Source organism: Bos taurus, chromosome 9 (assembly GCF_002263795.3).
Source record: "Bos taurus isolate L1 Dominette 01449 registration number 42190680 breed Hereford chromosome 9, ARS-UCD2.0, whole genome shotgun sequence".
Lineage (NCBI taxonomy): Eukaryota > Metazoa > Chordata > Mammalia > Artiodactyla > Bovidae > Bos > Bos taurus.
This window is the reverse complement of record NC_037336.1, coordinates 66,260,832-66,287,360: the sequence shown is the minus strand read 5'-3', so window position 1 is coordinate 66,287,360 and position 26,529 is coordinate 66,260,832. Positions and strand designations below refer to the sequence as shown.

General features: G+C 36.9%; 1 protein-coding gene across 7 annotated transcripts in view; it reads left to right on the top strand.

Annotated features, from left to right (window-relative positions):
- The window catches only part of PTPRK (protein tyrosine phosphatase receptor type K), a 612,930-nt gene that overhangs the window by 332,308 nt on the left and 254,093 nt on the right, over positions 1-26,529 (top strand). For all 7 annotated transcript variants that reach the window (NM_001191537.1, XM_024996500.2, XM_059889627.1 and 4 more), the window contains exon 6: positions 8,085-8,259. In NM_001191537.1, coding sequence (NP_001178466.1) covers positions 8,085-8,259 — 175 coding nt within the window. The remainder of the gene's footprint in view (positions 1-8,084; positions 8,260-26,529) is intronic.

Here is a 26,529-nt window from a genome sequence, read left to right as displayed (position 1 = left end):
GGGCTATAAGAACTGTTGACATCATTTCATTTTAAAATTTTTAAAATTTTTCTCAAGAGAGTAAAGTGAGGATTTATTAAATGGTATTACATCCACGGGGTGAGAGTGGGCAGACTTGGGTGAGAAGCTTCGGGCACCATTTAGATACATAATCAAGAACCTGATTCTGTTTTTCTCCTTAATGTGACATCCTCATCATTTTATTCATGACATTGAGAAAAAGAAGAGGACCCACTGTGCTTTCTCTAGAAGTGAGGATATCTTTCTGGAAATAACATGGCTTATTCCTATTATTTCTCATTGGCCAGGATCACACCCATTTTTAGACCTGTCAACTGTTCATAGGAACTGGACCTCCATGATTGTTTTTGACCAATTGTCTCAAGCTGAAATATCTTGATTCATAACCTATGGATCTTGTAAAAATATAGATTTTGATTCAGTAGATCTAAAGTGATCTCTCTAAACTTTGCATTTGTAATAATCTGACAGGTGATCCTAATGCTAATGCAATAATAAATACTGGGAAATAACCAATATTACCACTCTACTTTATGCCAGGAATTGAACTTGACAAATAAATACTGCATGCACCCTGCATGATGAAGCTTACTTAGTTTAATTAGAGGACTGATAATAGTCAGCAATTCCAGTGACTTGCCTAGAGTTACTTGGTAAGCGATGAGTCTCAACAACCTATACTAGAGACTAAATAAGAAAGCATGACAAGGATCTGGGGTGGGCGGGGGAAAGAAGAGGAATGAAGACAGCAAAGTGCTAGGTTATAATCCTTGGATCATATAATTTTGTGGTTCTTAGTATTTCTCAGAGTTGGGGATTTTGCAATGGAGAAATCACATAAAAATCTCCAAGCAGAATAAAGAGCCTGGAAATGAAGATTATAAAGGCAGAAAACTATACGTGAACACTGCTGCGTAGGGATAAAATTACCATTACTTCTTTCCGTCTTTCATAGCCCTGCCTACTCTGCTAAATTGATACCTTGTAGGCAGGCAAAGATCTATTATTTTAGATTATAAAATAAAAAGTTATCATTATTTTTGAATTCTGAAATGTAAATGCCATAAACTGCTCCTTTTAACTTTAATGCATTACTTGAAGTAAATAAAATGCATTACTTGAAGCAAATAAAGTACATAAAGCAATGTCTAGTGTAGTAGACTACATTTTCTCATTGATAAAATGCATTGATCAAGACTTAACAACAAATAATCAACTCATTTGACTGGACCTGTGATACAAATGAAGTAAAAACAGCTCTGGTTTATTTTGGAGGAAATATTACTAAATTTTGCATCTTTAAACCTAGTTTTGAGTTTTAATCCTGCTACTAACAGGCTATATATGTATCACATTTCTAATCTTTCTGGATTTTGATTTTATAATCTATAAATTAAAATGACTATCACAGAAAATTTGAATTAGAGAACAGTGATAGAATCAGGATAACAGCTAATATAACATGAGGGACATGGAGGGGCTTATTAAGTGATTTTTGAAGAAAAATCTGAAATTATGACTACAATTATTTTATTGTTATTTTGAGAGATAATTAGCACCTAAGTGTACTATACTCATTAATTATATCAACAATATGTATCCTATATAAGCATATACATGTTATTGCTTTATTAGTATAATAAAAATCATGTACAAACACAGTGTAATGAACTTAGTGATCTCCAGATGGGATCACCTTAAGTAGAGCCCTCAGCAACTCTAAGTTGTGGCTTAGCTCAGAAAGAACTTTGTATAAATGATCTCTAGATGTCCTTGAGGTTCTATATTTCTGTAGCTTCCCTTTAGTATTCATTTTAATTAATGATTATTATATATTTTGCTATAATAACTTATGAAAGCCTCAGGAAGTTTTACATGACTCTTACCTTTAAAAATATCATGTGTATGAATTTAGTACATTTTAACAAAGAACTTTTTCCACAAAATAATAATATATTGCATAATATGATGCTGTGGAAGAGAAAAATGCAAGATTTGAAGCCCTACCTTCAGGATGATTTCAGTACACAAAAAGGTAAAAGGGCATCCAGATATAGAATATGTTATAGAAGTGATTCAAGGTAGAAATACGGGTTACATTTTTATGATAATCTCTGAGTTTCTGAGACCCTATTCATGACAGTTTCAGTGGGGATGGCAGGTAGAAGAGTATGTTTAAATTGATGAAATGTGAGCTCGAGGCTGAGAGGACATTGTTTGTCTTCATAGCTTATGTCATTATGGGCCTCATCTAGGAATACCTAAGAGTTGTTGGTGTCCATTGTGGGGTAATTCAGATTTTTCACAAGAGCAAATGACTGATTCCAGCAGAAGTCAGTAGTGGTCTTGTAACTGTTGCAGAGAAATAGAGTAGATCCTATATTGGCAGTACAGAAACAATGGAAAGTTTTTAAAAATTTGGAATTCTTCCAGGCTAGTGAAAATGTCTGAAATCACTGCTTATAAAGTAAATTAGGGTCAGAAAGTGAGGTCTCACTAACAATGCAAAAGACTGAAGGACTAGGAGACAATGTCAGCAGCAACTGTGATTCAGATTGAGAAAGCTGTTTTAGCACAGGAACCAGGTAGTAGTGAAGGCTGTTGAGCATTGCGGAGGCCTACGTGAATTTTGGGATCATGAGAATATTCACAGAACTATGGTGGAGAGGATAATTTGACCTGGTAGATAATTGATTGGAAGTCGTTGCAGAGGCTGGGAATTCCAGAAGTTAAGAGGTTATTTGAGTGGGATTGTGAAAGAGCGATATGCAAGTGAGAAACTGGGATAGAGGATAAAGTAGAAGACACTGTGCCATCCTTTGGGAAAAGTTTGGAGGAAAGTGTTACTGTGAGATGAATGACAACGAAGATGGGAAGATGAAATAATCATTATTGAGAGTAAAACATTAAGGGTATACTTATAAACTCATCACAGAAGAACATGGATTTTGAAATCCATCTTGAAAGTGCTAAAAGATGTGAGTGTGTTTGTGCAGAGTAAGATAATTTAGAAGGCAAGTAGGAAGTGGGAGTTGATTGGTCTTGCCAAAGGAAGAACTGAGAACTATAAATGGTAGTAAGAAAGGTGGTGGAAGATGGAGAGCACCACTGGAGGTGTAAATTGGGGGAGATGAGGTGAGGGCATGTAGCTGTATGAGTGCTAAGTCATGGTCTGCCTTCTCATTGGAAAATTAATATTAAATAATGTGATAACTGAAAAAATTCAGGTTGAGATTTACATGCATAAAGTTTTTTTGTTTGTTATGTGATTATAGGGAAAGAGAATTCAGGCTGCATTTTATGAATTTATATTTTAGGGCTGGTGAGTATAAGCTGCTCTTACTCTTTGTGGGTTAGGAACAAAGAATTAACAAAACACTCAATGAATGAAAAATGCCAATGTTAAATTTTGGACTTTTTATCTGCAGGTATATATAAGTATATATACGTATATATATGTCAGGTCCATGGATCAAGGCAAATACTTATATGGAATGTCAGGTCCATGAATCAAGGCAAATTGGAAGTGGTGAAACAAGAGATGGCAAGAGTGAATGTCGACATTCTAGGAATCAGAGAACTGAAATGGACTGGAATGGGTGGTTTAATACAGATGACCATTATATCTACTACTGCAGGCAGGAATCCCTCAGAAGAAATGGAGTAGCCATCATGGTCAACAAAAGAGTCCAAAATGTAGTACTTGGACGCAGTCTCAAAAATGACAAAATGATCTCTGTTTGTTTCCAAAGCGAACCATTCAATATCACAGTAATCCAAGTCTATGCTCCAACCAGTAACGCTGAAGAAGCTAAAGTTGAACGGTTCTATGAAGACCTACAAGATCTTTTAGAACTAACGCCCAAAAAAGATGTCCTTTTCATTATAGGGGACTGGAATGCAAAAGTAGGAAATCAAGAAACACCTGGAGTAACAGGCAAATTTGGCCTTGGAATACGGAATGAAGCAGGGCAAAGACTAATAGAGTTTTGCCAAGAAAATGCACCGGTCATAACAAACACCCTCTTCCAACAACACAAGAGAAGACTCTATACATGGACATCACCAGGTGGTCAACACCGAAATCAGATTGATTATATTCTTTGCAGCCAAAGATGGAGAAGCTCTATACAGTCAGCAAAAACAAGACCAGGAGCTGACTGTGGGTCAGACCATGAACTCCTTATTGCCAAATTCAGATTTAAATTGAAGAAAGTAGGGAAAACCACTAGACCATTCAGGTATGACCTAAATCAAATCCCTTATGATTATACAGTGGAAGTGAGAAATAGATTTAAGGGCCTAGATCTGATAGATAGAGTGCCTGATGAAATATGGAATGAGGTTCGTGACATTGTACAGGAGACAGGGATCAAGACCATCCCCATGGAAAAGAAATGCAAAAAAGCAAAATGGCTGTCTGGGGAGGCCTTACAAATAGCTGTGAAAAGAAGAGAAGCAAAAAGCAAAGGAGAAAAGGAAAGATATAAACATCTGAATGCCGAGTTCCAAAGAATAGCAAGAAGAGATAAGAAAGCCTTCTTCAGCAATCAATGCAAAGAAATAGGGGAAAACAACAGAATGGGAAAGACTAGAGATCTCTTCAAGAAAATCAGAGATACCAAAGGAAAATTTCATGCAAAGATGGGCTCGATAAAGGACAGAAATGGTATGGACCTAACAAAAGCAGAAAATATTAAGAATGGATGGCAAGAATACACAGAAGAACTGTACAAAAAAGATCTTCACGACCCAGATAATCATGATGGTGTGATCACTGACCTAGAGCCAGACATCCTGGAATGTGAAGTCAAGTGGGCCTTAGAAAGCATTACTAGGGACAAAGCTAGGGGAGGTGATGGAATTCCAGTTGAGCTATTTCAAATCCTGAAAGATGATGCTGTGAAAGTGCTGCACTCAATATGCGAGCAAATTTGGAAAACTCAGCAGTGGCCACAGGACTGGAAAAGGTCAGTTTTCATTCCAATCCCAAAGAAAGGCAAATGCCAAAGAATGCTCAAACTACCACACAATTGCACTCATCTCACACGCTAGTAAAGTAATGCTCAAAATTCTCCAAGCCAGGCTTCAGCAATACGTGAACTGGGAACTTCCTGATGTTCAAGCTGGTTTTAGAAAAGGCAGAGGAACCAGAGATCATTTTGCCAACATATGCTGGATCATGGAAAAAGCAAGAGAGTTCCAGAAAAACATCGATTTCTGCTTGATTGACTATGCCAAAGCCTTTGACTGTGTGGATCACAATAAACTGTGGAAAATTCTGAAAGAGATGGGAATACCAGACCACCTGACCTGCCTCTTGAGAATCTGTATGCAGGTCAGGAAGCAACAGTTAGAACTGGACATGGAACAACAGACTGGTTCCAAATAGGAAAAGGAGTACGTCAAGGCTGTATATTGTCACCCTGTTTATTTAACTTATATGCAGAGTACATCATGAGAAACACTGGACTGGAAGAAACACAAGCTGGAATCAAGATTGCTGGGAGAAATATCAATAACCTCAGATATGCAGATGACACCACCCTTATGGCAGAAAGTGAAGAGGAACTCAAAAGCCTCTTGATGAAAATGAAAGAGGAGAGTGAAAAAGTTGGCTTAAAGCTCAACATTCAGAAAACGAAGATCATGGCATCTGGTCCCATCACTTCATGGGAAATAGATGGGGAAACAGTGGAAACAGTGTCAGACTTTATTTTTCTGGGCTCCAAAATCACTGCAGATGGTGATTGCAGCCATGAAATTAAAGGACGCTTACTCCTTGGAAGGAAAGTCATGACCAACCTAGATAGCATATTCAAAAGCAGAGACATTACTTTGCCAACAAAGGTCTGTCTAGTCAAGGCTATGGTTTTTCCAGTGGTCGTGTATGGATGTGAGAGTTGGACTGTGAAGATGGCTGAAGGCAGAAGAGTTGATGCTTTTGAACTGTGGTGTTGGAGAAGAGTCTTGAGAGTCCCTTGGACTGCAAGGAGATCCAAGCAGTCCATTCTGAAGGAGATCAGCCCTGGGATTTCTTTGGAAGGAATGATACTAAAGCTGAAACTCCATTACTTTGGCCACCTCATGCGAAGAGTTGACTCGTTGGAAAAGACTCTGATGCTTGGAGGGATTGGGGGCAGGAGGAGAAGGGGACGACAGAGGATGAGATGGCTGGATGGCATCACTGACTTGATGGACGTGAGTCTGAGTGAACTCCGGGAGTTGGAGATGGACAGGGAGGCCTGGCGTGCTGTGATTCATGGGTTTGCAAAGAGTCGGACACAACTGAGCAACTGATCTGATCTGATATATAAGTATATAGACACATGCATATATACAAGATAATATGCATGTACATATCATTTCAGATATAGAGAAGGGTGTTAAAGATACAGTAGATTTTAACATTTTAAAACTTATTAAAGTAATTAATTCCTTTATTATTTACTAGTTTAAAAATGCAAAGTATTTCAAACATTCAAAAAAATTTATAAAAAAAGCAAAAATTAACCACTAATATGCCCAACACTCTAATTTAATAGAAACTGACACTTTGCTTTTTTGTCCTAATTTTTCTAAACAACTTTTTCCCTAAGATTTAAACATATTTCAGAGGAATATAGGAGATGTTGTGCATTTACCGGGACTGTACTGGTTTTAGTTTGCTTAGTTTAACTGCCATGTTGAATTTTACTGATTGGATAAATCTCAGTTCATTTATCCACTACTCAGGTATATTTTATGGGATCTTTCCCATACTTAACTATTAGAAATGATTCTGAGTTGAGCATTCTTGTACATATGTGTGATCACACATGAAAGGGTGATCCAAATGTAGAAATGGAACTGTTGGGTTCTATGTTTTATGCATCTTCAGCTTTACTAGATAGTAGCAAATAATTGTCTAACATGACTGTAACCATTTACACTTCCATAGGTAATTTTACTAGTCTGTTTTACACTATTTGATGAGATGATACATCAAATAATGTAAAAGGATACCAGGAATACTTAGCATTTTACGTACCAGACGTGAGAATGAGGATCATGGCCATTTATCTTTCATAGTTGTGGCTTTCCTTTGCCCTTTGTGCTATCTTTGATATAAAGAATTTTTAAATTTGGGCTGAGGATCTCTTTTAATGGTTATTATACATACACATTTTCTCTCTTTATAGCCTCTCCATTTGTTGACAGGATTATTTGTCTTTTTCCTTATTGAACTGTAGAAGAATTTTATATAACCTGACTATTTATCTTTGATGGCTTTTTTCATGACAAATAATCTTATCATGGTTTGTGGCTTGCTTTTTTCACTTTATATATGATATCTTTCAATATATAGAAGTTAGCAATTTTATTGTAGTTGAATTTGTCAACCACATTCTTTATGGTCTTGTGTGAGGCATCCTGATATTATAAATATATTTTCCAATAGTTCATTTTGAAAGTTGACAGATATGCTTTTAACTTTTAGGTTCCTTTGATTACTTCTTTTAAATGGTATAAATTGGCTGTCATTAATGCCAAAGAGATAAAAGTTTGCAAAGAGTACACATTTTGGCTTGACTGTAAATTATTCATTGGTATTTTATAGTCATCCTGTCATGATCGCATGCTATGCATTTAGAATACTGAGATGCATTGACCATGGTCTCAGTCTCCTGAAAGGGACAAATCTAATAAGCACATGCAGTGCAGTATAAGGGCTAAAAGAAGAGTTTACATATATAAAACCTGGGAGAAGGGAGATGGCAGTGAATTATTTGCCAAGAAGCCATTATCTGTCCTGCTAATTCATATACTCTGGGCTAATAGAAATTTTATGGAAAACTGAGATTACTATTATAGTTTAGCACTACACCCCTTAAGGGAAACCAATATTAACTTACATCCTTTTTCTGATTGAAAGACAATAGTGAAAATTTGTGGGGCTACACGAATATTTTCCTCCTAATTTTAACAAATAATAAGTTATCACAGATGTTGTTTGCCAGGATGCTTTAAATTTCTGGAAATGTTAAAACCCTGTTTTATAAAAGATTGGTTTTTGTTTACAGAGACGAAATGGTGAAGATATACCTGTGGCTCAGACTAAGAACATCAATCACAGAAGATTTGCTGCTTCCTTTAGATTGCAAGAAGTGACAAAAACTGATCAGGATTTGTATCGCTGTGTAACTCAGTCAGAACGAGGTTCTGGTGTGTCCAATTTTGCTCAACTTATTGTAAGAGGTAAAGTAAAATTGCTTTCACTTCATGAAATTGCATGGCTTCATTAGAACAAAAGCGACTTTTGTAGATATTTGGATTGATTTTTAAATCTAGTGCTCTTTATCTCAAATTACTGCAAAAACCATATCATTATAAAAGTTCTGAAAATATCTTAAGGTCAAATTAAGATTGTTGTTATATGGTGTGTCCGATAAGGTTTCAGTAAGTGATTTTTATCAAAAGGAATCTATTTAATACTCGAACAGGGCTAAACATACATAAAATACTTTATTTTGCCATCAATTTAAAGCTACCAGAGGAATTGGTGAGGGATTATGATACATCGGTACTTTTCTTTAGTGGATACTGGAAAAACAAGTACAAGTGCATGTACAAGTACAAGTATAAGTATAAGTATAGTATAAGTAAGTATAAGCATAGTACTTATACTTGTAGAAGTACAAGTACAATGTATATTACATTCACTGAAAATTGACTGAGTCCCTATATAATTCACTCTTCTAGGTTGTGGAGATACAATGGTTAGTAAAATACAAAGACCCTCCCCTGTGTATGTAGGGCTTCCCTGGTGGCTCAGATGGTAAAGAGTCTGCCTGCAGTGCAGGAGACCCAGGTTTGATCCCTGGGTCAGGTAGATCCCCTGGAGAAGGAAATGGCAACCAACTCCAGTATTCTTGCCTGGAAAAATCCCATGGATGGAGGAGCCTGGCAGGCTATATAGTCCATGAGGTCGCAAAGAGTTGGACATGACTGAGCAACTTCACTTTCTTTTCCCTATGTAGCTTAACACTGAGGTATAATAGGCGCATCATATATAAAATTGTAGTATCGCATCAAGGGATGTGTTATGAATAAAAATAAATACACAAAATGAGGGGGATTGATGGCTTAATTAAGATGATCTGGAAGGCCTCTTTGTGAACATGACAACTGAGCTGAATCCTTCAAAAATGAGGACGTCAGCCATGTGAAAATTTAGAGGAAAAGCAACTTTTGATGAATAGACTATCATGTATCAGTTGTTTATAATAACAAATGAAAATAATTATAAACCATATAAGTCTCTTCAAGAAGAAGTTTGGCAGATTTTAACAAAAACATTTCATCTGGACTGAGATTTGTCAGAGGTGTCAGGGAAGGCCTTTGTCATTGACTTTCTTTGAGATAGAATCTGAAAGTTGAGAAAAAGTTGCTCAGATGAAGGTTGTAGTTTTGAGGGGCAGGGGTAAGAAAAAGAAGGATCAGCAAGCAGAGAGCAAGGCAAGTGTCAATGCTTAGAGGCTAGAAGGAGAAAATGAGATAATCCACATTCAAGTTAATACATTTTATAATGCTTAACATCAAATGTCTTTTACATGTATTATTTCATTGTTAGATTTACTTGATTTTAATACTTTAACCTTTAGTACTTTCAGAAGAAAATTGAAATTCAGACTATTTGATAATTGCCCAAGGCCACAAAGATCTAATAACTGGCTGAGCCAGAATTTAATCCCATGTTTCTTAACTCCTGGAGCTGGGCTCATTCTTTTCCACCAAAGCTTTATCTCACATTAACATTATTAAATAATGCTATTAGCTGCTTATAATGCTTTTGTCTTGAGAGATTCTGTGGCTCATTAAAAAAGAGAAGTTTATCTTTGTAAATTGAATAGAACTCTATTATAAATAAAACTTTGCTTATAGCTCCAGAGTCACCTTATATAGCACGTGCTTTAGTTCATGAAATCACAGCCCCAGTTCATTGACTAACAAGAAAATATGGTAATATTTAACTCCAGTGTTTAGGTAAACAAGTTAACATATATTCATATATGTTTGTATATTTATCTTTGGTGAGCCCTTTGCCTACATCTTTCTCACCTGAGCCTGACGGTATCTTTGAAAAGCCTGAAGGTGTCCTTGGGTAATCTTCAGAGTAATTAATATGCTATGGATACAAGAAGGTGGGTGTGCTCTTGAGTCATCATGCTCGCTGTTTCTCCACGGGGCTGTATGTGCATTCATGATGTGCAGCCGCTGAAGGAGACAGTAGCTTTTAATAATGCAACTAGAGTGCTTTTGACTAACCTACCGTTTTATATATGTGTGTGTGTGTGTGTGTGTGTGTGTGTGCTCAGTTGCTCAGTTGTGTCTGAGTCTTTGTGGCCCCAGGGACTGTAGCCCTCCAGGATCCTCTGCCCATGAAATTTTCCAGGCAAGAATACTGGAGTTGGGTACAATTTCCTATTCCAGGGTATCATCCTGACCCATATATATAAAAGGATCATCCAGACCCATATATATATAAAGAGAGAGAGGCATAAATATAGATCTATAGATATAAAAATCTTTGAAGAAGTAGCCCCTGATGTATTCAACAGTTATAAAAGGCAGAGTTGAAGCCTTAGCTAGTTGCTCCCTTTAAATGTAAATTTCCTTCTTTCAGATAGCCATGTAGTGCCTGTTTATTTTAAAAGAGATTTATTTTGGATTATTAGATCTTCCTTGTTTATCTGAATTGAAAAGTAGATTTTATCAGAGCTTGCTTTTCTTTGCTTAGAGAATCTATATTATGGCTATTCCAGGAGTGCTACTTGAGAAGTAACTAATTATTTCAATAACATTTATAAAAGGAAACTCTGAATTTCATAGAAAATCTTAGCTATTTTTCTTTCCCCTTTTTTCCTTTTTGTTTTTTTATGACGTTCCTGCCATTTAACCTATATTTGGTTTTACATTTTATATTGTACTTGTTGGGTAAAGACATGATGGTGCTGTGAATGTACTATCCAGAATCTGTTTACATTTTAGAAATATATTTTGATAGTTTGGCACTGTTCTTTTTCTTTTTCATGTATTTTACTTTGATGTATATTTAACACTTACAGGTGATACTTTGCTTGCAGTTTGATTTGAAAACTAATATGAAACAATACATTCTCTTGTTTGTTCAGTAAGCACCAAATAAATATTGGTACCCACAAAATACACCCTTTGGGGTCAGCTCTCCTGGTGTTGAAATAGTGCTGAGAATTAACTATGGTGACAAGTCTTGTCTCTCATTGGCACTTTCAAAGCTGACATCCTGTTACATGGATACAAAAGATGGTAATTTTAAAGGAAATTTTGGGGGCAGTGATATGAATAGTCTTTAATAAGATCTGGCATAGTATTGCCTGTTGTCAAAGATGACCCAAGGGTAAGAGTTTATTAGTGCATTTTCTCCTAAACTGAAAGTGACAGGGCATGCTTAAGGCTTTTTGGGTGCTGTTTGTTACAAATGAAAATTTCCCTGCAGAATTCTCATGTTGAAGAGTATTGATCTCTGTGTTCCCACAGCCAGAGGAAGAAAAAAAATGCTGAAATAGACTTTATCATGATTTTAGCTTTGCTTCCAGATCATTTTGAGTAGTGATAACATTTTCGGTTTGTGGAAGCCAATCTTTATTGACAAAGAAGGTTTTACAGAGATGAAATGAAGAGCAGATGTTTTGCTCAGTGTTTCTACAAGATAGAAGTATAAAAAATGTGAGATACACATTGAAATGTTTATAAACTTCAGATGAAAAGCACCACCTGTAGTCTGTTATATTATAGATTCTCATTCTTTTAAAAAAAATTTTAATTGAAAGATAATTGCTTTACAATACTGTGTTGGTTTCTGCCATGTGGTACATATACACAATGGAATGCTCAGTTCAGTTCAGTTTGGTTGCTCAGTCGTGTCCAACTCTTTGCGACCCCGTGGACTGCAGCATGCCAGTCCTCTCTGTCCATAAGCAATTCCCAGAGCTTACTCAAACTCATGTCCATTGAGTCGGTGATGCCATCAAACCATTTTATCCTCTGTCGTCCCCTTCTCCTCCTGCCTTCAATCTTTCCCAGCATAAGGGTCTTTTCTAATGAGTCGGTTCTTCACATCAGGTGGCCAAAGTATTTGAGTTTCAGCTTTAGCATCAGTCCTTCCAGTGAATATTCAGGACTGATTTAGGATGGACTGGTTGGATCTCCTTGCAGTCCAAGGGACTCTCAAGAGTCTTCTCCAACACCACAGTTCAAAAACGTCAGTTCTTCCGCACTCAGCTTTCTTTATAGTCCAACTCTCACATCCCTACATGACTACTGGAAAAACCATAGCTTTGACTAGACAGACCTTTGTTGGCAAAGTAATGTCTCTGCTTTTTAATATGCTGTCTAGGTTGGTCATAGCTTTTCTTACAAGGAGCAAGCATCTTTTAATTTCATGGCTGCAGTCACCATCTGCAGTGATTTTGGAGCCCCCCAAAATAAAAGTCTCTCACTGTTTCCATTGTTTCCCCATCTATTTGCCATGAAGTGATGGGACCCGATGCCATGATCTTAGTTTTCTGAATGTTGAGTTTTAAGTCAAGTTTTTCACTCTCCTCTTTCACTTTCATTAAGAGGCTCTTTAGTTCTTCTTTGCCTTTTGCCATAAGGGTGGTGTCATCTGCATATCTGAGGTTATTGATATTTTCCCCAGCATGTTGATTCCAGTTTGTGCTGCATCCAGCCTGGCATTTCACATAATGTGTTCTGCATATAAGTTAAATATGCAGGGTGACAATGTACTGCTGCTGCTGCTGCTACTAAGTTGCTTCAGTCGTGTCCGACTCTGTGCGACCCCATAGACAGCGGCCCACCAGGCGCCCCCGTCCCTGGGATTCTCCAGGCAAGAACACTGGAGTGGGTTGCCATTTCCTTCTCCAATCCATGAAAGTGAAAAGTGAAAGTGGAAAGTGAAAGTGAAATCACTCAGTCGTGTCCGACTCTTACTGACCCCATGGACTGCACCCTACTGGGCTCCTCCATCCATGGGATTTTCCAGGCAAGAGTCCTGGAGAGGGGTGCCATTGCCTTCTCCATCAAATGAGTATATCTTTCCTTTTATCCTTGCCTTTAGCTTCTCTTCCTTTCTCAGCTATTTGTAAGGCCTCCTTAGACATAAAGTAGATTCTCATTCTTGATCTCCTTTCTTTTCCACCTGGCTGAATCAAAGATGCAACTAAATTTCTAGCCAACCGACCCACAATAAACTTTTATAAAATTCTAATTGCTACAACTGACACTCAATTTCTATTCCCATTTGTTAACTATGCTTTTGTATTATTCCTTCTGTGAAACTCTTAATTACATTTTTGAAGTTCTTTAATGTGAAAGGCATAGTCTTTTCTTTGTCTTTGTTGTTGCTTAGACAACATTTCAGAAGGCAATGGCACCCCACTCCATTACTCTTGCCTGGGAAATCCCATGGATGGAGGAGCCTGGTAGGCTACAGTCCATGGGGTCACGAAGAGTCGGACTCGACTGAGCGACTTCACTTTCACTTTTCACTTTCATGCATTGGAGAAGGAAATGGCAACCCACTCCAGTATTGTTGCCTGGGGAATCCCAGGGACGGGAGCCTGGTGGGCTGCCGTCTATGGGGTCGCACAGAGTCGGACACAACTGACGTGACTTAGCGGTAGTAGCAGACAACATTTCAGTGGTGTATAATAGCCATTATCAAAATTCTCTGAACATACATATTCAATTAATTTTGTTATCTATTCCTAATGACTACCACTGACCTCTAGCTGTAAAATGAAGTGAATGTCAACACATGTACCAGTGGAGGTGGCCCTGTAAAGCAAATTTCAGTGTTAGAATCATAAGGACTTTGGATTGTTGTTGGTATTTGCCTTTGCAGGACAATACAAATTAAGGGTAAGTGTATTTGCTGGCTTTTATAACTGAAAGGTGCAGAGATAGGCTTCAGGGTTGGTTCATTTAGTCATGAAAGATCCATGTTCTTTCCAGTTCTTCCTTCTAAAGTTCATAGTTTTGACTAAGTCAAGGTCCCTTAATGGTCACAGGATAGCCATATGGCTATACACTTCTTTGGTCTCATCCACATGAGGATAGAAAGGTTACCACCTCTCACATGTATCAAAAATTGCATGACTGCATATGGAGAGACAACTGGAATGGCCAGTAGAGGACTTTTGTAAGTGGGACTACAGAGCATATCATTGTTATTCAGAGGGAGTCTACTCACATAAAAGAGGAACTGAGGATGTTTTTCACAAAAGGTACAACTTTACCTTGAAGGACATGCAGAGTTTGAAACTTGGTAATGTAGGAGAAGGGCGTTATCATAATAAGTCAGGTAAGAGTACAAAGTGGGACTTTGTGGGGAATGACGCACTGTTAATGGAGTTGCTTGTAGTTATTGTACAACTTACCCACTATACCTGTGAAGGAAAGCTGTCCCAACTAACACTAAGTTTGCATTTGAACCTTTCAGATTCTACCCTTATTGTAATCATATGTAGTTTATATTCCATTAGAGTCTGTCTAGTCCGTTGTTAAGAGTTGGACAAGACTGAGCGACTTCACTTTCACTTTTCACTTTCACGCATTGGAGAAGGAAATGGCAACACACTCCAGTGTTCTTGCCTGGAGAATCCCAGGGACGGGGGAGCCTGGTGGGTTGCCGTCTATGGGGTCGCACAATGTCAGACACGACGGAAGTGACTTAGCAGCAGCAGCAGCAGTCCGTCTTTGTTTGCTACAGCATTTGGCATATTTTTTACATAAATACAACTGATACTATCCTAAAAATTCATAAATAAAATGTAGCTGAAGTCAGAGCAGTGGGGCTGACTCTTAAAGATATAAGGAATGAATGATGAACTTCATCCCTCCCTTACCTGGGATTAATGGAGGGAAGATTACTGGGATAGAGGAAAAGATGATGGCTGTTTGTTTTTTGTTGTATATGAACCAGTTTTATATGAACTAGGAGGGTGACTTTTTGTTTAGAATGAATTTTTTCTCACTTGAAAAACAATCTTGATTTAACTAACTTGTTGTAGTCTTTTGTATATATCAGTTAAAAATCATATCTGACTCTCATTTTAGTGTTTTTATAATAGAAACAAGGGCACTTGAGAAGTGCAAAACACACATTCTAATACTCTTGTTAGCTGGTGGTTGAAAAGCCATGAAATTTCTAGCTTGCGTCCTTTAGCATTCTCTTTAATACCACACACTATTGATTGTTAGCTAGTTTTCATAGCACAGCTGGTTTTCATTCAAGCTGATCCTTGAATTCATGTATAGATTCTTTTTCTAACAGTGACTTAAAAATCCCTTTTCTTTGCTTCTCTTGTAAAAACTGATCATCTTGATAGCAAATTTAGAGTTATCTTGGAGAATTCAATTTAAGCATTTGTTTTACAAAATCTGAGTTTAAGAACATAAGTATAAACCACATACAAATTTCCCCCAACTGCCCCTACGTTAGGAAAATGCCTGCAGTCAGTCAAGGGATACCAAATGTGTCAAATTTGGAGGAGACCACAAATGTGGCATATGTAAAAATGCTATATTGGTACCCTTGAGTATGGTAAAAGGAACATTTGGAGTCTCCTCTCATCCATAGGAGCTGCTTGTAATTCAGGTGATTCCATTCAATGTACAAGATGTCTGGTACATTTTTAAACTCTAAATGAGCAAAAAGATACTGGATGTCCTTTATTTTATTACTGAAACACTGTTCTATCCACTATTGTGCTCCATTATTCCAAATAATTTTTCCTATTAATTTTCTCCTGTTTTGTGTTCCCTTATGCTCTTTGATGAAAGTGATAGAGTACAGCACTTGTCTCACTAGAGCAGTGATTTTCATGCTATTTATTTTCTTGTTGGTTTTAAAAATGAAAATGCAGTCAGAGTTCTTTCTGGAAGAATTTCTGAGTGTATTTGCATAGGTGAATCTCATGTAATGTTTAGCAGTTGAGGCACTGATCATGGTTTTTTTGGAATGCGTCTTTGAGGACTTTGCTTTTGTTGGAGCTTTCTTCTTATGAATTTAAGAAGGATCAAAGAGGACACAGAATGATCTGCATGCCAAATAATTCCTTCTGTTGAACTCAGTGTCCTTAGTTGCTCAGTCATGTCCGACTCTTTGCAGACCCATGGACTGTAGCCCACCAAGCTCCTCTATCCATGGGGATTCTCTAGGCAAGAATACTGGAATGGGTTGCCATGCCCTTCTCCAGAGGGTCTTCCCAACCCAGGGACTGAACCCAGGTCTCCTGCATTGCAGGCAGATTCTTTCCCATCTGAGTCATCAGGGAAGCCCCCTGTTGAACCCTAGGGAATTTGATTTCAGAGCACTGATGATAGGTCTACACTTTTCTTCTGAGCCTCTCAATTCTATTTTCTTGGAGTTCATGATAAATATTTCTTCTGAAGGATCTATGTCAACTTCCCAGATTTTGTAATTTATATTCCCCTCCATGCTCATTCTTTTTCTTTCTCTTAGCCCAAACCAAAAAGGAGGCAATGAAGTCAATTTGTAACTTCATTGAAAAATCAACTAACAGCCTTTATTGAGTACTTAAAATGGTAAGGGGCTTCCCTCATAGCTGAGTTGGTAAAGAATCCACCTGTAGTGTAAGAGACCCCGGTTCGACTTCTGGGTCAGGAAGATCCACAGGAGAAAGGATAGGCTACCCACTTTACTATTCTTGGGCTTCTCTTGTGGCTCAGCTGGTAAAGAATCTGCCTGCAATGCGGTAGACCTGGGTTCAAACCCTGGTAGCTCCCTGGAGCTACCCACTTCAGTATTCTGGCCTAGAGAATTCCATGGACTGTATATATAGTCCATGGGGTCGCAAAGAGTCAGATATGATTGAGCGACTTTCACTGGCACTTCACTTTCACTAAATTGGTTATAATAGGCATCAGGAAATTACAAAGAAACCCCAGACATAATCTCAGCTCTCAAGCAATTTATAATTTAATTAATTGTATAGGAGATTGTTGAATTCTTGAATATTTGGGCACAGAATTTTGACTTTGATTTTGATCAGATCTTTAATTTATAGAGGGAAAAATAATATCCTCCAATAAGTAGAAAATATACCAATGGATATTTAGCAAACTTATTAAGCACTCTTTTGGTCTATAATGTGGTATATAATTTGTACTATGAGAGTCTTATCAAATGTGAAACTGAAGCTCTATAGCTGATAGACTGGAGTAAATCATCAAAGCAGAGAGAGAATTCATAGTTTTCAGCGGTATGTGTGTGCTGATGGTGGCGTAAGTGTTGTGGTTGGACTGGACTCCATTAATTGTAGATCTTGAATTTCTTCCACTTTTCCACCACTTCAATCTTCTAGAGTCGGTAATAGCAGACTTCCCAACCAGTGTATGATTGACAGGTGTTTCAGTGTTAAGCTTTTTTTCAGTTAACATAAACTGTTTTCAAGTTAGATGTTCACATCTTTTTAAAAACTAGCTAATCCACATTCTGCTTACTAGTGAAATGGCATCAGGAACCTGACTTTCTAAGCACAAACTAGGAAATACACAGAAACAGAAACCACTGATGCCATGTTAAGTGGAAGTAAATATCAGGTAAATCAGTCAAAACCAACTTATTCAGCAAAGTTTATCATATTTTTACCGTAGAAAGAATTTTCCATTTGGGTTCATATAAATCATGTTATTTCCTTTTCTGAGAAACATTTGAACTAGTAAGAAATAAAAACAGTCAAAGGTCAACACAAATAAGTACAGATAAACATTTATATTCTCTTAATCCTGTGCATGGATTGTGTTTAGTTCATAGTTAACTAGTTTTTATAAAAAAGAAAAAAATTATAACATTTTCATGTTGAACATGAGGATTTGGAGGCTGAGGACTAGACAGAGATTAAATAATTGTAGCAAAGTAGAGCAGCTTTTCTCAGTGCATAAATCCATTACTACCTCTCCTTATCCAGCTTTCACTTACCTCTGATGTTCATTTTAGAGAAATTATGGCCTACAGAGGTGGTCTTATCTCTCATGGGCTGTAGGACAGGGTTGTATTTAACTTTAGGATATCATTTAGAAGGTAACTTTGTTTTGCTTTGTTTTCTGCCTTCTGAGCCCTCAACTAAGAACATACTTTGTTGTCTTTTCTGTAGTGTTGTGCAATTCAGAATTAGATTTAGTTGTGATGGCACAGAATCTGTCCTTGTGTTAAAACAACAAAGAAACAACAAATGAATAATTACCTGTACCTCTGTTAGGAAGAAATTTTACCCACATGGTTATTTACATTTTCCTAATTGCCACTTGGATTTCCTATGGTCTTCTTATGCATATGGAAGGAACCATTACTGTTCTTATTTTACCTGCTACCCCCTCCAGTGAATTTCCTTCACATTAGTGAAAAAGAAAAATCACAGTGCTTTTCTGGTCCAAAGAATTTAAATGAAATATGCTCTGAGTACCACTCACAATTTCTTTTCTATCACTCACCTCCTTAATCCACAGCAAGCATCCTCCTGCCATTATACTATTATAGTTGTTATTTCCTCCACCTGGATTTTCTTTTTTTCCCCTCAAATAAATGCATATTTTCACATTCTTATCTTATTCAGGTTTCTCTCAGTTTTTTCCCCAAATACTTAAAAGTCAAATGATAGTTATTTTCTAGTACAAAATAAAATTCATTGATTTTGTTTTATAATATTTTTTCTCCAGAGTTATTTAGCTCTAAGTTTTCAAAAGATCTTTATGTAACACCTACTATTAGTATGTGCAGAACAAATATTTGTACAAGACAGTGGTCTGAAATATACTCACATTGTTGGGTGAAATATAGCAGCTAGAAATACATATGTTAATAGGCTGTTTCTTTCATTTTCTGAATTTTATTACATATCCTTGAGTGCTCAGAACTTTCTTTGCCTTCAGTGCCATTGCTTTCATCCCTATTACCATTGTATTTTTACTGTACTTTTTACTTTTTTTAAATTAAGGAAAAAATTTCTATGTGCTGAGACTATTTTTATTGAGGTTTAATTGATTTATAATATATTAGTTACAGGTGTACAACATAATGATTCAATACTTTTATAGATTATACTCCATTTAAAGTTATTACAAAATAATGGCTTTATTTACCTGTGTAGTACAATATAGCTTTGTTACTTATTTTATACATAATAGTTTGTATCTCTTAATCCCATATGCCTGTCTTGCCCTTCCCCCTCCCATCTCCAGACTGGTATTCACTGAAAGTGAAAGTTGCTCTTTGTGACCCCACTGACTATACATACAGTCCATGGAATTCTCTAGGCCTGAACACTGGAGTTGGGTAGCCTTTCCCTTCTCCAGGGGATCTTCCCAATCCAGGGATTGAACCCAGGTCTCCCTCAATGCAGGCGGATTCTTTATCAGCTGAGCCAGAAGGGAGCCCAAGAATACTGGAGTGGTAGCCTATCCCTTCTCCAGCGGATCTTCCTGACCCAGGAATTGAACTGGGGTCTCCTGCATTGCAGGCAGACTCTTTACTAACTGAGCTCTCGGGTAATCACTAGTTGCTCTCTGTATCTGTGAGCTTTTTACTATGCTTTGTAAAGAGTGCTCACTGGTCTCCCTCCATCAGTACTTGCCTCCTCTGAGTCCGTCTTCACACAATAGCTGACAGACTGACTGCTCTTCTGATTCTGATGGCTTCTTGGTTAGGCAATATTAGTCCAGATGTCTCATCGCAGTTTCCAAGACCCATTGTCATCTGGCTCTGCCCACCTTCCCAGTCCAGATTCTCCTTTACTCACCAAACTCTAGCAGCACTGACTTGCTTTCACTAGATCATGCTCTCTTCAACCTTAGGGCCTAGGCATTTTCTGTCCACAGTGCATCTTCACATTTCTTCAATATATTATTGCATTCCTAACATCTGCCTCCACCTCTCAATTAACTAAGTTAAGGACTCTTCCCATTGCTTGTTTACTATTCTATTTCTATAGCCAGGACCATGGCCAATACCCAGCTGATATAATCAAGTAATTGTTCAAGAAACAAAAACAGCATAGATTGTAAAGTGCCATATGAATGGCATGGTCTTAAGGTGTAGGACAGAAGAGGCAGCCTCATTCTTGACTTTACCAGTTGGGGAATGAGCTGTGGAAGAGGCAGACATCCATCTTACCAGTGATGGATGGATAGGATTTGGACAGTTGAAAATAAATATGGGCATTTTAAGCAGAGGGTGTGATATAGGAAAAGATATGTTCTTGAGGGCTATTGTTACATATAGACCACGGCACAGTGTTTCACAGGGAAGTCTGATGTGACCCTGAAATTGTACTGTGAGGCCTAACTGTGGAGCAATTTGAAAGCCTGACTAAGGAATATGAATAATTCTATCATTTGATCTGGGAACTTTTGGGAGTTTTACAGTAGGTTACTCATGTCTTCATATCTGATTCAGAAAACTAGGATGAGAGATGATTTGGAGAAAAATGAGTTTTCAGGGAGTAAGTTTAGGGGGCCCTAAAAATCTTAAACACTTGAGATGGTAAGACATCCTTAGGGAGGGTTGTGTTGGAAAGGACAAGTCAAAGTTGAGAGATTATGGTGGAAATACTGTTAAGAATATTGTGAAATGACCAGAGATGGAATAGTCAGCCTGGGATACTAGGTGAAATATAGTATTATGGACAAAAGTTTGGAATGCTTGTAGAACTTACTTGATAGCATAGGTGTTCATTTTAGTTGTAAATTCTTGCTTGGGTCACTGGAGAGACAGGTTTTAAATCTTTGGGCAAATGGGAAAGGCTTCAGCTAGTTGAAGGTTATTAACAGAGATTCAACACAAGATAAATGAAATAGACACTTAGTGTAGAGAAATTCTAGTGTATAGACATTCTTTTGGAAGCTTCCATTTCAGAATCCTTAGCCAATATTATTAGAATTTTTCATGTTGCTAAACTTAGGATAAAAGTAGATGTATGCAATTTGGAAAGAGAGTCCTGACATGGTTAAATATAATGTCTTTCTTTACTCTTGACATTATTCATATACGAAATAAACACATGTGAGATACAGCATGTGTAAATATTTTCTCCCTGCTGCTTTATGTAGATTGCTTTTTTGGGGTTTGAGTTAAGTGAAAATCTGTTAAGTGAAAATCTTCCTGTACTTTGTGCTTCATAGAAATAAAGCAAGCTCTCCAAAGACTTTTCCACTTTTTCTGCTCTTCAGAATTTGAGTGCCCCTGATAATAATGCTCCTAGATATGTTTTTTTCTTACATCAATTTTTTAAGGCATTGAAAGGAAGGCGGTTTTTCTTTCTAAGGCTCCTGTTCAAGAGCATTTCTCAGTCCTCAAAGAATGACACTCACTGCATCAGGTCATTTAAAAATATTTACTTAAGGATAAAGAGTTCCCACCTGCCATTAATTGTTCTATGTTAAAACCCCCACCAGGTTTGACATTTCTTTGTATTGTGCAGGGTTGTTAAAAAGTAGTTACCATGACCAGACTGGTTGATACATCACAATGATGAAAAGCAAGCTGTTTGGGATTCAACATGGATGGTGGAAATGCAAGATGTCAGAGGAGCCATATATTAAAGAGAATTTGAATTGGAAACCGAATCCCAATCTGCCACTGGGAACATTTTGATCATTTTGATTTATTAAACTTTTATAACAGCATTCAGATAGAGTGGAATTAAAACCCTTTAGTCCTGATAGTTTATTGTACACCAACCACTATGTAGCTGGTATCATTTTTGAAGGTTCTCTAGCAATCAGTGAAGAAGGAAAAAAATGTGTTGGTGAGAGACTTAATTTAAAAGGCAGTTTTCACAGATATTCTTGCATCTAACTTTTAATCCCTTTTATTTGCATTGGGTCAAGTTTGAAAACAGATCTTGCAGTTTTAACCTACCAAGTACCTTAAAGTTCTGATTTTTACTGTAAAGTTTATTTGGAACTCTGATTACTGGTTTTCATATTAAAGTATTGTATTTATGGACATATCATAGGCTATCATTTCTTTCTGGCTCATGTACTTTGCACTCAGAGATATCTATTTTCTGTCTATATCTAAGTTTGTGTTTCTGAGTGTTATGAATAAATATTCAAGTGGAAATACTAATACAATTCTGAAGGCTAACTTGCAACAGAAAACAAAATAATGTATTTTCCTGCAATTACTGGAATTCCATAACTTGGATCTTTTCAAAATCATCTTTCGGCATCAGCAAGCATGGGTTTTCTTTTCTGAACAGTGGCTCTGTAATAAAGGGAAATCAATTACTATTAGAGAGGCACTATAGGTTAAAGGCATTACAGGTTCACACTTGGTTTTGCAGCTGGGACAGGGTACTTAGCTGTGAATCAGGAATGATGCCAAAGATGGATGAGACAGAGTTCAAGGAGCAGTAATGTGAGGGTCCAGGACTATCGTTTCAAGCTGTCTGCACAGTAATGATTGATGGGTTGGTGGTAAGAAGTAATAATACCAGATGATGAAAGATGCATCTCAGCCTCTGGAGCCACAGCATACCAGCTACCTGTTGGAGTTCTGGGGCATAATGATTCCTGATTTGCAACCAAACGGTTTTGCTGCATTTAGCAACCTAGATTTTTGGCAGCTGTGAAGGAAGCAAGCAGCATATCAAACACTCCTGCACATTGTAAATTTAATTACCTCATATTTATGCATAGTAGTTGTTGACAGGATCTTATAAGTTATGCTAATACGGTAGGTAATTTGTTACCTCCAGAAATCACTTTCCATGTGTCTTCTGATCATTATCATGAAACATGATAAATGATCTAGCCCATGAGGTATAAATGAAAATGAAATGGATAATTGGATTCTATGTCTAAATTGTGGCTGGAATAGTCACAGCAATTATAATTGAATTTATCTCATAAAAATGTGTTTGGCCCTATGTTAATGACCTTTCATCATCTTGAGCCTGTGATGTTATATGAAACTATTCATAAGATAATTATAAGAAGTTTATCACAATTGTATAAAAAATTCTCTAACACTTTAAATTTTCTCTGTTTTTGCTTTATTTGCCTATAACTTGAAGTATTCAGTATTATACTGTTTATCTACAATGGATTTAAGCAGCTGATACTGATAATCTTTTGATACTGAAAATGTTCTGTTGTTACCAATGCCTTGATTGAACAATTTAGGAATATTGCAAGATATAATTGACAGTATTTTTATGAATGTCTTTTGTTATTAGCAGCACGTTTCTTTCTGTGGAATGTTAGAAGTGTATCTTCTTAATGAATGTGTGTAGTTTCTTTGATTCTTATGAGAGAATTTCTCTGAAATAATAAAATAAAAGAGAACTTATTTCAAGTATCATCAGACTTATATTCTTTCTCACATCTCTTCAATTCATTTTAAATAACAAATATTATTTTATTATAAACATTAAAAACTCCAATTCATTGATTTGATTGACATTTTTGAACAGTTACATAGGCTGATCATTGTAATTTTTGCTAATAAAAATAACTAAGATACATGATCTTTAGGGTCTTATAATTCTGTTTTTATAGTAGCTGCATGGATATCTAGTCTTTAAATTATAACATATTATTATACTTATTCTTTGTGCGTGATAATACTAAAATTCCTTTCTCATTTCTAGTTTCTTTCAATAATCGTCCAAGAAGCCAACATGTTCACTCAACCTAGATTCCAGCAAGTCTTGGATGGCTTTTTTAGAATCTAGGCAGAATCCTGTACATCTGTGGTCTGTGAAAAGCTAAGAAACCTAACTATCCTGATAATCCTTCTGCATTCTTCCTCCCTTCTTTCCTGAACATTCTTCTTGGATTTTAAACCAAGAATTATGAATTGACTCTGTAGCTTTATGAAGATTTTGGAAATATTTTATGACTCTGATAAGATTCTCTGGATTTCAAAAGTTCCTTGATTATCAAAAAAGTACATTATTCAGAATTCAATAGCCTGTCTTCTATTTGAGGGCATAGTGCTTGGTAATAAAACAAAGTCCATCAGCTCTTATCCTTAATTTCACTAGAATATTAAACTCTAGGCAGCTTCCTGGATGGTACTCAGCAAGGTGGATTTTTGTTTGATCTAGTCACCTTTGATAAAATCAGATGAAAATCTGAAGACTCTCTGGCTTTTTTTTTTAACTTCTTTCTTTATATACTACCATTATTGTCTTATTTTCAGCTTCTTGAAGCAGGATTTAGAAAAGTTTTAATATATGCTCTGGAGGAAGTTTTCTCCTCCACTTACTCTATTTTTGTATTCAAGGTAGGGACATGCTCCGAGTAACTCTTCACATTGAAAGTCAAATCATGAGTCACATTCTCTTCAAATTATTCACTTGCAGGGTAGCTCTATTTCTGTGTTTGCTGAGTAGAAATCCAGAGAGATGCTATGAGATGGGCTCACAGAGTTTTTTCTGTGAGCAAACAGAGGCAGTCCAATCGAAGTTCAAATAATGTTGACATTATTGAACTTAAATCGGCATGATTCCAGAATAATGTTAAATAATTATTTAACATTTCAGTAGAGACTTTCAAAAGAGAGATGTTATGGGAAATGTAAACATCTAGCTCTGCTTCATTGACTATGCTGAAACTTTGGACTGTATAGATCACAACAAACTGGAAAACTCTTAAAGACATGGAAATACCAGACCACTTTACCTGCATCCTGAGAAACCTGTATGCAGGTCAAGAAGCAACAGTTAGAACCGGACATGAAACAGTGGACTGGCTCCAAATTGGGAAAGGAGTACGTCAAAGCTGTATATTGTCTTATTTAACTTATATACAGAGTACAAAATGCAAAATGCTGGGCTGGGTGAAACTCAAGCAGGAATCAAGATTGCTGGGAGAAGTATCAAAAGCCTCAGAAATGCCGATGACACACCCTGATGGCAGAAAGTGAAGAAGAGCCTCTTGATGAAAGTAAAAGAGGAGAGTGACAAAGCTGACTTAAAACTCAACTTAAAACTAAGATCATGGCATCCAGTCCCATTATTTCCTAGCAAATAGATGGGGAAACGGTAGAAGCAGTGACAGACTTTATTTTCTTGGGCTCCAAAATCACTGCAGATGGTAACTGCAGCCATGAAATTAAAAGACACTTGCTTCTTGGAGGAAAAACTATGATAAACCTAGACAGTGTATTAAAAAACAGCAACACCACTTTGTTGACAAAGGTCTGTATAGTCAAAGCTATGTATGATCTTCCCAGTAGTCAGGTACAGATGTGAGAGTTGGACCATAAAGATGGCTGAGCACCAAAGAATTTTTGCTTTTGAACTGTGATGTTGGAGAAGACTCTTGAGAGTCCCTTGGACTGCAAGGAGATCCAACCAGTCCATCCTAAAGGAAACCAACCCTGAATGTTATTGGAAGGACTGATGCTGAAGCTCCTGTCCTTTTGTCACCTGATGTGAAGCGCTGACTCACTGGAAAAGACCTTTATGCTGGGGAGGATTGAGGGCAGGAGAAGTGGTTAACAGATTATGAGATGGTTGGATGGGATCATCAACTCAAGGGAAATAAGTTTGAGCAAACTTCAGGAAATAGTGAAGGACAGGGAAGCCAGGCGTGCTACTGTCTGTGGGTTTGCAAAAAGTCACACACTACTGAGAGATTGCACAACAACAAATGGGAAGTATATGAACTGTGTAAGAGTAGTGTATCATATATAGATGTATTCAAGTAAGTAATTTTCAAGAACATATATTTGTGAAGCAGAAAAAAAATCACTTGATGCTTGTATATGATGTAGATACTTCATAATATCAATATATTTATTATACATAGGTGACTATAGAACTCAACTGTTCCCTCTGAGATGCAGAGATTTACTCAAAGACAGGAAGATTTTAATGCCCAAACTTGCAGATAAACATACTTCTTGTTTCTTTTGAATTTGGAGATTTTCACATTTTGCAAGTCAAAAAAGCTGATACAATGATGTATATAAGAAAAAATATATATATGAACTCGTTGGACTTCCTGGTGGCTCAGACGGTAAAGCGTCTGTCTACAATGCGGGAGATCTGGGTTTGATCCCTGGGTTGGGAAGATCCCTTGGAGAAGGAAATGGCAATCCACTCCAGTATTATTGCCTGGAAAATCCCATGGACAGAGGAGCCTGGTAGGCTACAGTCCATGGGGTCGCAGAGTTGGACACGACTGAGTGACTTCACTTCACTTTGTGACTGATTTAACAATTTTGAAGAGAAATTTTGACCTAATTAGATTTTTGCTGTAAATACTGACTTTAAATTTCAAACTCAAGATGAGATTCTAACTGTATTGTATTGACTTTTATGTGTGTAGGGGGCGTATCTGAGCAAGAGTCAGGGACTAATTAGTATAGAACCATCCTTTCCTTATTTTTAAAATTTCTTAATTAAACATAGTGTACATATGCAGAAAAGTATGTATTAAATATATAGC